This window comes from Panulirus ornatus, chromosome 36, assembly GCF_036320965.1.
Source record: "Panulirus ornatus isolate Po-2019 chromosome 36, ASM3632096v1, whole genome shotgun sequence".
Classification (NCBI taxonomy): Eukaryota; Metazoa; Arthropoda; class Malacostraca; order Decapoda; family Palinuridae; genus Panulirus; species Panulirus ornatus.
In genome coordinates this window covers 11,091,120-11,103,778 of record NC_092259.1, presented here as the reverse complement: position 1 = coordinate 11,103,778, position 12,659 = coordinate 11,091,120, and the positions used below count along the sequence as shown (strand labels likewise).

Genomic DNA, 12,659 nt, shown 5'->3' with positions numbered 1-12,659 from the left:
ACACCAAATTCAAACATAACACCTATACACACACCAAATCTTTACATCCACCATACGCACTCACCAACCATACGCAACATACCTCCCCAGACACAACATATATGCAAATACAGGCGCATAACCACATGCATAAAACACATCATCACATATACACACACTCAAACACACTTCCACAAAGTACCCATGAATGTGCGCAGACATACGTTAAGTACAAACACACAAGCACAACATACATACTAACATACAATCATCCATATGAACGATATATTCACACACACACAGACACACACACACACACCCTACACACACATACACACCCTACACACACACACACACACACCCTACACACACACACACACACACATACACGTAAGGAATACTTGGCGGATCTTAAAATCCCAACCCCATCATTCCTGAAACACACACACACACATACCACGAAAAAATTCTCTCTCTCTCTCTCTCTCTCTCTCTCTCTCTCTCTCTCTCTCTCTCTCTCTCTCAGATGACATGAGGGAGGAGCGTCTGGGGCCATCCTTACCTCGCGTTCGGCTGGGTGAGTTTCAGCCTCATGTCGGCGTCTTCCTGATCATGGTGGTTCTGCCTCCTCCCCCCCACCACCACCAACTCGGCCTGCCTGGTGTAGGGAACTTCTCTTTTCTCTCTCTCTCTTTCTCTCTCTTTTCTTTTCTCTCTCTCTCCTTTTCTTTTCTTAATGCCACAAAGAACTTTACACGTTTACAGGTATTCTAGGCCGCCAAGTTCGAGGTCGTCCTCGGGTGCGCTTTTCCATGTCACTGCTGAGGAGCCTTCACGGGTAATCGGCTCGCCTCTCACTCACGTCGATCAAAACTTCCCCGGGATGATTTTTTTTTCAGATTCACTGGATATCAACACACAATACACAACATCAACATCTTCGGTTTATCTTAAGAGACACCTCCCCGCAACTCTAGGTATACGACACGGGCAAACAAACACACACACACGCACAAGACACTGAACGGCACTGCACACACGGATGAGCCAGACGGGTAGAGGGGTCGACTGGCAGAAGTGGGCCCCCTCTGCTCGCACAAGACCCGACAAAAATACGGAGGAGGAGGAACAGCAGGGAGGCAGGTAGGTGAGGACGCGTACCTGAGCCCAGCTTACAACTAACTGTTCCCGCGGCACGCAGGTAGGAGCACACCTCTCCTCCAGCCACACACTACCACCAACACCCCCACCAACCTGTGTGCACCAACGCGCCCTTTTTCTCGCCCCGATTCCCTCTCCCCTTTCGCGCGTGGTGGGGAGTTCTTGGATGTCCTGGGGTGAAGTCTGCACGTGTGGCAGAACTGTTGCCACGAAGGTGTCAACAGACGGCAGAATAATTGGTCGTGTACGAAAAGAAAAAGATTCCGGGTAGGAAATCGTAAGGAGGGGGGCTTGGTTGGACTACCTCACCGAACGCGCGAGTTGCCAGCCGGCAGATAAGGCTATAAACTCGTACCTCGCTGGTTTAAAAGGACGACATCCCTCACTCTGTGACTCCACTTTACACACAAAAAGGAGCGTCGTGTAAGTAACACCTGCAGGCGTAGCGACCGTAACACAATCGTGAGCTGGTAGTCACCCCTCCTCCTCAAACACACGTCTTAAATGCCACTCAGTAACTGCGTTCCTCGCGTCATCCCTACCTCTACCCTCTGAAAATCACGGACGCATTCCTTTGTCGACTGACGGGGCAATCCGCCCCAGAACACAGCATGACCGGAGCCATTCCCCTGCCGGAACTACCCACGGTGACCCAGGCTACTGCTCCTCCAGGTCCTGACCGCTGGCCGGCCGTCAATCGATCAGAATTTGAGACTGTCTGGTGGCTCTCCAGCCACACATGTAGTCTTGGGGAGGGGGAGTCATCGGGCGGTGTGGTGGCGGTGGTGGAGGGGGCGGTGCTAGGGTTGCTGAGGTAAGAGGAGGGTAGGGGGGAGGAACGCAGGGGGGAGGGGGGAAGGAAGACTCGCACAGGTATGGACAACTTGAGGTCGAATGTTCGCTCGGGTTAAAAGGAATTTGGATCTGTTTTAAGACGGAGTTTCTTCTTTCTTTTTTTTCTAGCTGAGACGCGCACGTCTCCCGGGAGCCCCGCCGGCGCTACGAGCCAACGGGGTCCTCAAGCGAGGCTTGAAACATCACATGACCCAATACACAAAAATATCGAGGAAATAACACCCTCGATATCAACTGTACCAACGAGCTGTCGAGCGGAATCTAGTCCAAAGTTATGCTTATTCCCAGCACGAGGTTCCTGCCAGCGCCTGAGAGGCCCAATTTTCTCTATAGCCAACAAGAGACGGGAGTGAGTTACAGAGATACGAGTCGGGCTCACACTTAGCACTTACTACCCCTTGTCATCCACACCAACTTGCCCGTCCACGTCCGTTCCTGAATCTGTATGAAAGGGAGACATTCTGTCTCATTCTTTTCTTCCGTTGTTAACCTGATGATAAGACGTTTCGTCCTTCTACAGAAAATGTTTTGGGTTGTTCACTTGCGGGGGAAAGCTTCTCCCGAAGACGTACGGGCCTTCAATATTACACGCCTTGACAGGGAGTGTGGTGGGTCTCTACCCGTCAACGCCTAAGGGAGGGGGGAAACGTCACATGTGTACCTGTCAAAGCCACAGCGTGGAGCCCCTCCAACACCTGTCAACGCTCCAGAGATAACGTGACGCGTGTGTCCGTCAACGCCACTGGCGTGGAACCCAAACAGATGCATCTGTCAAACCCTTAATGAGGGATGATAACAATACGCACATCAGTCCAGGAAAGCTTCACTGTGGCAACCTATTAACTGTCACAGTTAGTTACGCCAGTCAGATCATACGAACGTAAGCACCGGGAGAGTCTTGCCTACCGAACCACAAGAACAGAGGCCCGGAAAACACTATCAAGTTCGTTCTGGGCCCACAAAAAAAACTATGGTATCTATAAGAGCCCTGAAATATGCAAGGCCCTTTTAAGGGGCCCCCCAAAACCAGACATCCACATGGGGCCCTGAAAAGCTGACATCCATAATGGTCTTGGAAATCGTGAGGGACATATGGAGCTCTCAACACTATTGCGTGCAAATGACGACGAATCGAAAACAACGATGACACATCCCGTTTTCCATTCACGTTAAATCAGCGTCACTTGTTATGTTGGTACAACTGAGGAACAGAGAGGGGGAGCCAACGGGTCTGGAATGTTCCAGTATAATCCCTGTTAACAGATCCCGGCTGCCGTTGACGCGATAATGGCTATAAAGAGATAATGTCAGTCTTTTTAAGTGTGATAATGATAGTCACTTCGTCGCTAATGTCATCTGATACTAACAACTGATTGTAAGTGTTTAACACCTTGAGCATGACTGTAAGGTGCCTTGAGCATGACGGCACGACCCATGATTAAGACTGTACCACCCTTGAGCCTGACGGTACGACCCTTGATCAAGACGGTACGACCCTTGATCAAGACGTTACGACCCTTGAGCAAGACTGTACGACCCTTGATCAAGACAGTACGACCCTTGAACATGATGTTATGGCCCTTGAGCATGACGGTACGACCCTTGAACGTGATGTTATGGCCCCTGAGCATGACGGTACGACCCTTGATCAAGACAGTACGACCCTTGAGCATGACGACACGACCCATGAGCAAGACTGTGCCCCCTTGAGGATGACGACACGACTCTTGAGCAAGACTGTACGACCCTTGATCAAGACGGTACGACCCTCACTACCGGCATTCATCGTTCTATACGTAAAAGTCAATGGTACAACGATGTGATGACGTATCATCATTGCACACTCAGCCATGAAGGTACATATATTATAATCAGTCACACACTAATGTAAAAAGCTTTACAGTTACCAACACACTGCTTTAGAGATACATAATATCTCACACCCACCCACACACATACTACATATAAATATATATATATATATATATATATATATATTTTTTTTTTTTTTTTTTTTTTTTTTTTTTTTTTATACTTTGTCGCTGTCTCCCGCGTTTGCGAGGTAGCGCAAGGAAACAGACGAAAGAAATGGCCCAACCCCCCCCCCATACACATGTACATACACACGTCCACACACGCAAATATACATACCTACACAGCTTTCCATGGTTTACCCCAGACGCTTCACATGCCTTGATTCACTCCACTGACAGCACGTCAACCCCTGTATACCACATCGCTCCAATTCACTCTATTCCTTGCCCTCCTTACACCCTCCTGCATGTTCAGGCCCCGATCACACAAAATCTTTTTCACTCCATCTTTCCACCTCCAATTTGGTCTCCCTCTTCTCCTCGTTCCCTCCACCTCCGACACATATATCCTCTTGGTCAATCTTTCCTCACTCATTCTCTCCATGTGACCAAACCATTTCAAAACACCCTCTTCTGCTCTCTCAACCACGCTCTTTTTATTTCCACACATCTCTCTTACCCTTACGTTACTTACTCGATCAAACCACCTCACACCACACATTGTCCTCAAACATCTCATTTCCAGCACATCCATCCTCCTGCGCACAACTCTATCCATAGCCCACGCCTCGCAACCATACAACATTGTTGGAACCACTATTCCTTCAAACATACCCATTTTTGCTTTCCGAGATACTGTTCTCGACTTCCACACATTTTTCAAGGCTCCCAAAATTTTCGCCCCCTCCCCCACCCTATGATCCACTTCCGCTTCCATGGTTCCATCCGCTGACAGATCCACTCCCAGATATCTAAAACACTTCACTTCCTCCAGTTTTTCTCCATTCAAACTCACCTCCCAATTGACTTGACCCTCAACCCTACTGTACCTAATAACCTTGCTCTTATTCACATTTACTCTTAACTTTCTTCTTCCACACACTTTACCAAACTCAGTCACCAGCTTCTGCAGTTTCTCACATGAATCAGCCACCAGCGCTGTATCATCAGCGAACAACAACTGACTCACTTCCCAAGCTCTCTCATCCCCAACAGACTTCATACTTGCCCCTCTTTCCAGGACTCTTGCATTTACCTCCCTAACAACCCCATCCATAAACAAATTAAACAACCATGGAGACATCACACACCCCTGCCGCAAACCTACATTCACTGAGAACCAATCACTTTCCTCTCTTCCTACACGTACACATGCCTTACATCCTCGATAAAAACTTTTCACTGCTTCTAACAACTTGCCTCCCACACCATATATTCTTAATACCTTCCACAGAGCATCTCTATCAACTCTATCATATGCCTTCTCCAGATCCATAAATGCTACATACAAATCCATTTGCTTTTCTAAGTATTTCTCACATACATTCTTCAAAGCAAACACCTGATCCACACATCCTCTACCACTTCTGAAACCGCACTGCTCTTCCCCAATCTGATGCTCTGTACATGCCTTCACCCTCTCAATCAATACCCTCCCATATAATTTACCAGGAATACTCAACAAACTTATACCTCTGTAATTTGAGCACTCACTCTTATCCCCTTTGCCTTTGTACAATGGCACTATGCACGCATTCCACCAATCCTCAGGCACCTCACCATGAGTCATACATACATTAAATAACCTTACCAACCAGTCAACAATACAGTCACCCCCTTTTTTAATAAATTCCACTGCAATACCATCCAAACCTGCTGCCTTGCCGGCTTTCATCTTCCGCAAAGCTTTTACTACCTCTTCTCTGTTTACCAAATCATTTTCCCTAACCCTCTCACTTTGCACACCACCTCGACCAAAACACCCTATATCTGCCACTCTGTCATCAGACACATTCAACAAACCTTCAAAATACTCATTCCATCTCCTTCTCACATCACCACTACTTGTTATCACCTCCCCATTTACGCCCTTCACTGAAGTTCCCATTTGCTCCCTTGTCTTACGCACCCTATTTACCTCCTTCCAGAACATCTTTTTATTCTCCCTAAAATTTACTGATAGTCTCTCACCCCAACTCTCATTTGCCCTTTTTTTCACCTCTTGCACCTTTCTCTTGACCTCCTGTCTCTTTCTTTTATACTTCTCCCACTCAATTGCATTTTCCCCCGCAAGGGGGGCCGGAAATCCTCCCCTCCTTGTATTAACTTTCTAAAATGGGAAACAGAAGAAGGAGTCACGCGGGGAGTGATCATCCTCCTCGAAGGCTCAGAGTGGGGTGCCTAAATGTGTGTGGATGTAACCAAGATGTGAAAAAAGGAGAGATAGGTAGTATGTTTGAGGAAAGGAACCTGGATGTTTTGGCTCTGAGTGAAACGAAGCTCAAGGGTAAAGGGGAAGAGTGGTTTGGAAATGTCTGGGGAGTGAAGTCAGGGGTTAGTGAGAGGACAAGAGCAAGGGAAGGAGTAGCAATACTCCTGAAACAGGAGTTGTGGGAGTATGTGATAGAATGTAAGAAAGTAAATATATATATATATATATATATATATATATATATATATATATATATATATATATCCTTGCCCTAATGTTCTTGGAAGAGATAATGTGTCTTCAAGATTTATGACAAAACTTCAAGTCAACAACTGCTAAAAAAATGACACTTTTGTCCCCAAACTTACAAAGCTTCCTCAAGTGGAACCCAAGTCTTCAGTTATCTTGTTTCAACAAATTCGCGAAAGAGACTCTTGCACTCCCCTCCCTCCAAGTCTGCGCCACACTCACGCAGCGACATTATACAAGAAATGTCACAAAAAAAATGGTTTAGTCTCCCTGTTTAGACTTGCAATTAGTCGAACAGCAACTTCTTCCAAATTAGAGTCAAACTCGAAATTGGTGAAAGGAAAAACTTGCGAGAGAGAGAGAGAGAGAGAGAGAGAGAGAGAGAGAGAGAGAGAGAGAGAGAGAGAGAGAGAGAGAGAGAGAGAGAGAGAGACATTTAAAGGTCATTCTATTCACCAATTTAAAAGTAAGTTTCTTCACCTGTCATGTCAAATTGTGGTGCCAGGTTTCTGAGGCCTCCAGGCACTGCTTGGAATAACATGATGATTAGTCATACTGCTATTTGACCCCCCCCCCCCCCAAGGAGGCCTTTAACACGGCTTTCTTCTTTCTGCTTCTGCACCACAATCAGTAGCAGGGGTATGGTGGACACTCCTCCACAGTGGGAGGTCCCTACTTCTAATCAACTGACAATAAAAGCCTCGTCAAAAGGGACTCTCCACCTGCGGTATAACCACTTACAAGCGGAGTCCGGTAACACCGCTGGAGGATCAACAGCAGTAAATAACGTGTTAAGAAACAAGCAACCTCAAGAGTGTTTCAGGCCTCCGCAAGGTGAGGTAAAACTGGCTCTCACAATCACCTGGGGGCCCCGCCAGAGTGGACTGGTGGTGCAGCACCAACATAATCCCCGAACACCGTCACCACCACTGTCACAAAATCTCCATCGCCAGCACCAGCGGCGGCCGGAGTGGGTCTCCCCCCCAGGGGGTGGCGGTGGTGGTGATGGAGAGAGGGGGGAGGATCCACCAGTGGAAGCCCTGCCCCCAGGTGGCGGCTACTGCCTCATTAACCCCCCTCCATCACTGGCCGCTCCCACACCCACCACCACCACAGGCCGCGCCCACACAACACCCTACACCACCACCATCAGCAAGGCTTACACACACACAACACCCCGCGCCATCACAACCCCAACACTCCTCCGCCATCACGAACCGTAACACAAGACGAAAAAACTCTAAAACGAATTCAAAGAAGAGCAGAAAAACCAATTTTGTCGTTCAAAAATAAACCGGTGCAGATCTTACAGCGTTCTTACCTTCGCTAATGGAAACGGCCTCCCAATATTACACACACACACACACACACACACACACACACACACACACACACACCGCAGAGTGACTGACTGAAGCATTGAACAAAATCGTGAGATCTTTTGTGAACTCAGCTCTCACGGTCCCCGAGCTGCCCGCTTCCAGAAACACTCCAACTTCTTCTAAATCGCTGGTGAACTAATCCTTCAATGATTCTAATCATGAGAGACAAAACCTATTCTATAATGACATAATACTAACTTACTTCCAAGTTTTTCCTTCGCAGTTTAGAGACTTATAAAAACTTATCCGGGAAAACCCGCCTGAAATTATTAGTATCAATACAAGTTTTCTATTAATCTGTATAAGAATCTCCATTTTAGCATATATATATATATATATATATATATATATGTGTGTGTGTGTGTGTGTGTGTGTGTGTTCTACATGACTGTCCCTCCTCGCTATACACTCCACAGGGCTGATGCGCCGAAGGGAGTGGTGGCTGGAGGGCATGAGGCCCCCCCTGTCCTACGCGACCCCGTCTTCACCTGTCTACACGTGAGGTATCCAGGTCACTATGACCCTCCTCCAGCAGACGACCAACGCGTCAAAAGACCATCACGCAGGCCATCCGTCAGCCGTCCTTCCCACCGGCGAAAACCCTCATCACGGACCATCAGGTCCTCCTCCGTCATCTTGACTTCTTTCGAGTGTATTCCTCTACCACCGTCACCACCAACACAACATTTCTCCACCACCACTCCACCACCGCCACACCACCATCACAAGGAGGCAACCATGGGAGCCCCCCCCCCCCCCCCCCACACACACACACACACCAGATGCATTATGCTTCACGCCCACAATGATCGTATATGGGGTTGTAGACGGGATACTGTGGGAGGGTAAATGGCCGGTATAGGACGGCGGGTGATGGGGCTGGAGTGATGGGGGTGATGGCGTAAAGTGGGGTGTGACCACCCACAAGTGTGGCGGCCCACAATTCTAGAGGAGTTTTTCGGGGATAAGAAAAATGGGTCAAGGTTTCCGGAGTGTCTGTGTGTATGTGTGTGTAGAGATGCGAGAGCAAAACAGAGCGGGTCAAACAAGCGGTGTAAGCAGACAAGCCCCATCAAGTGGTGTATGCAGATATGCCCACCAAGTGCTGTAAGTAGGTAATCTTCCCAACAAGTGTTAAGTACAGAAGCCCTACAAGTCGTGTATACGTAAGTACACAAGTCCAGTATGTGGTGAACACGGGCACACAAGCCCAACAAGCGGTGTTTGGGCGTTGGTAGGGCGTGCAACGGGAGGGAGGGAGGGAGGTCAGAGCTACGGCTGCTCCCGTTGCTGCTACTGTTGTGTCCTGTCGCTGAATCCATCCTCCCCACACCCCACCCCTGGCCGCTACCCGCTCCCGTTAGTACGATAACCTCCGCACCCCTGGACGTCCTATCTCGACCTGACTTTATCATCACCAATCAACGGTTTTCAGCCGATCCCGGGGATAATCCTATTCTATAAAGTAACCGGAGGGGTGTGTAAATGTGCCACCGGATACAACTTCAGGGGAGTGTCTCCTCCAAAGCCGATAGAGAAAACGGGGTGCGGGGTGGAACTCCTACCGCTTCAGGCGCCGACGACTGGTTCACCACTCAGTTTAGTTCACATTTCAACTACGTCCAACTTCCTCCAGTGCTACGTTCATTTATATATCTCTCTCTCCCTCTCTCTCATTAAAAGCAAAACTCGTCAACAGATAAACACGACATCAACTGGATAAGCGAACCCTGAACACTTACTAGTGACAATTCCCTCTCACACCAGAGCGTCCACCAAAGAGGCCATCGCCCCCTACAGGAGTGGAGGAGAAGGATTCAGTAGCCTCCCACAGGAAAAAGAACCCCGCCAATGAAATCCCCCAAGTTCAAGGGCGTGGCGATCACAACGTCCTTGTTACAATCACAACGCCCTTGCTGCAACCACAACGTCCTTGTTGCAACCACAACGCCCATGTTGCAATCACAACGCCCTTGCTGCAACCACAACGTCCTTGTTACAATCACAACACCCTTGTTGCAATCACAACGCCCTCGCTGCACTCACAAACCAGAATCACACAAGAGTAACTTCGGGCTACATTTGCAACCCAGTGTCACACATAAGTAGTATCTAGGCACACTTATAACCTTGCGTCACACGTAAGTACTTTCTGGCCTCACTTACACCCGGCTGGAATACATTCGGCTGTCGATAACACAATGTGTAACCTGTGGCCACACTTATACCTCACTTATACTTAAATACCTAAAACCACAGTTATAGCCAATACGTCGTTACTTACATATAAGCCCCGGCCACACTTATAATCTATCAGGAGGCGATATATAGCCTTCAACCCTTCGTCGCACTTATAACTGATGCTAAGAGGCTCATTTCATGACAGGGTTATACATGCATGACACACAGACACACCATCAGCGTAGACTCGTATACAGACACGAGGCCAAATGGACGAACGACCTGATTTACATACAATGGACGTACACAAACTGTCGTGAGTTATGCAGACAACTCGGGGAAATTTCGTATCTCAATGTTCGCGAGCAACGGCTCAGCATTGGTAAATTAACTGTACCTCACTAAGGTTAATTAGCAGTATCTCAACCACGTTAATTAAATGTAACTTACCCATGATAATTAACAGTATCATACCAATTATAATAAGTGTGTATATATATATATATATATATATATATATATATATATATATATATATATATATATATATATATATATATATATATATATATATATTCCATTAAAACATTATTTTGCCAATTATATCTAACAAATTATCAGGCAATTTATCTAACATTATCTTAGTACAGTTAAGTAAAAGTATCTTGTCTTACCAAGCACTGATCTACGCTGCCAAAATGTACTCACCTGCAAGAACAGAGAGAGAGAGAGGTACAAGCAGGAGCAAGATAATAAAAAAGATAATCATGCATAAGTGAGGAGGAAGACAATGAGAACGGATGAGGCAATGGAAATATGTGTGAAGAAGACGAAAAACAACTTGCAAAGCACTGATTAATGCAGACAAATCATTCATAAAATAATAATAATAATAATAATAATAATAATAATAATAATAATAATAATAATAATGATAACAATAATAATAATGATTAATAATTATCATTATCATCATCATTATCATTATTATGAAATAATAATAATGACAATAATAATAATAATAATAATAATAATAATAATTATCATTTTCAGTGAAATGTAAGATTAACGATATTACTGACCACAATATACGAAAGAAAACACAATAAAAACCCCACCACTTCCATATAATCCTATACCTTAAAAGTTGAAACCAACTCTTACCCTGCACTTCCCAGTGATATAAAAAAAAAAAACCATGATATAAAAATCATACGGAGCAGTTGTGGCAGGAGTCGTGAGCGGGCCCAGGCAGTACCTGGGCGGCTGGGAGGAAGGCCATAACATTTCAGTTCCCAGCCAAGGAACCTGCAGGTGGTGGGTGGCCAGGCGCTTGGCAGGTACGCCATGACCGTCGGAGATCTGGGCAATAATGACAAAACAGCGGCACGGGAGAGGCTGGGCTGGGCTGGGCGGGATCAAGTGGCCCGAGAGAGAGAGAGAGAGAGAGAGAGAGAGAGAGAGAGAGAGAGAGAGAGAGAGAGAGAGAGAGAGAGAGAGAGAGAGAGAGAGAGAGATCTTTACATCACTCCTGCGCTGGTGACGACTTCCTAGAGGCTGGCTATACGACCCCATCTTCCAGCAGGTCCCAGTGACGGACTCAGACCTACTATATGGCGGCATCGTCACACACACACACACACACACACACACACACATACTAACACACAGACACACACCTTGACCCAAGGTCTAATTCCTCTCTATCACCGTGGACACGACGGCACGACCCGTCAGCAACGCGGGACGGGACGACCCTTTGACAACGACCCCACGGAAGTTCACCACGACAGAACGACTTACATGGAGACGACGGAGTAACTCCATTTAAAAAAAAAAGAAAAAAAAAAGACAGAGACCTTCCCCTCCCCTCTAAAAAAGACTTAAAATTCTCTCTCTCTCTCTCTCTCTCTCTCTCTCTCAACCCCAATTTTTTTTCTTTTCTGCATTTCAATTACGTCCCAGCCTTGATGTGGACCTTCTTCCGCCTGTGCCTTGGAGCCTCTGGGGAGAAAAATATAAAGCTTCAGCCATCATATCCTGGGAACGTACCCCCCCCCCCCTCGTGCTCAGGAGGGGGGGGGGCGGCGCTAAGTACCCCCCCCCTCCTCCCCCCCACACACACAAGGAACACCAGCACGAATTATTTTTCACTGCGGGGAAACAAATACACAGCTTTTAGCTTCTCCCATCTCATGAATATCAACGAGAGGGGTAAAGGGAGAAGCCCAAGGAGAGAGAGAGAGAGAGAGAGAGAGAGAGAGAGAGAGAGAGAGAGAGAGAGAGAGAGAGAGAGAGAGAGAGAGAGAGAGCGCAGAGTAGTTCCATTAATTACTTGGGGAAGCAAGTGTGTACAAGACAAACGGAGGAGGACCACCCACAGCTTGCACCCCAGTTCTTACACACACACACACACACACACACACACACAAACAAATAAACAAACAAACACACACACATACCCACACACACACAAACAAACAAACACACACACATACCCACACACACACACACACAACAAGCAAGATGCATTGCAGGTTTGAACCCCCCCCTTCCTACACACAAGACCACAAGCTAACAAGGCACTCCCTGTCGCGAGAAAATTTG

The 12,659-nt window shown here is 47.0% G+C and overlaps 1 protein-coding gene across 12 annotated transcripts in view; it reads right to left on the bottom strand.

Annotated features, from left to right (window-relative positions):
* The window catches only part of LOC139760351 (uncharacterized), a 492,128-nt gene that overhangs the window by 336,323 nt on the left and 143,146 nt on the right, over positions 1-12,659 (bottom strand). Inside the window, exon 1 of one of the 12 annotated variants that reach the window (XM_071683408.1) lies at positions 542-1,168. The exons of the other annotated variants lie outside the window; for them this stretch is intronic. Coding sequence (XP_071539509.1) covers positions 542-573 — 32 coding nt within the window. The 5' untranslated portion in view covers positions 574-1,168. Of the gene's footprint in view, positions 1-541; positions 1,169-12,659 lie in introns of those variants that run through there. 12 annotated transcript variants of the gene reach the window in all.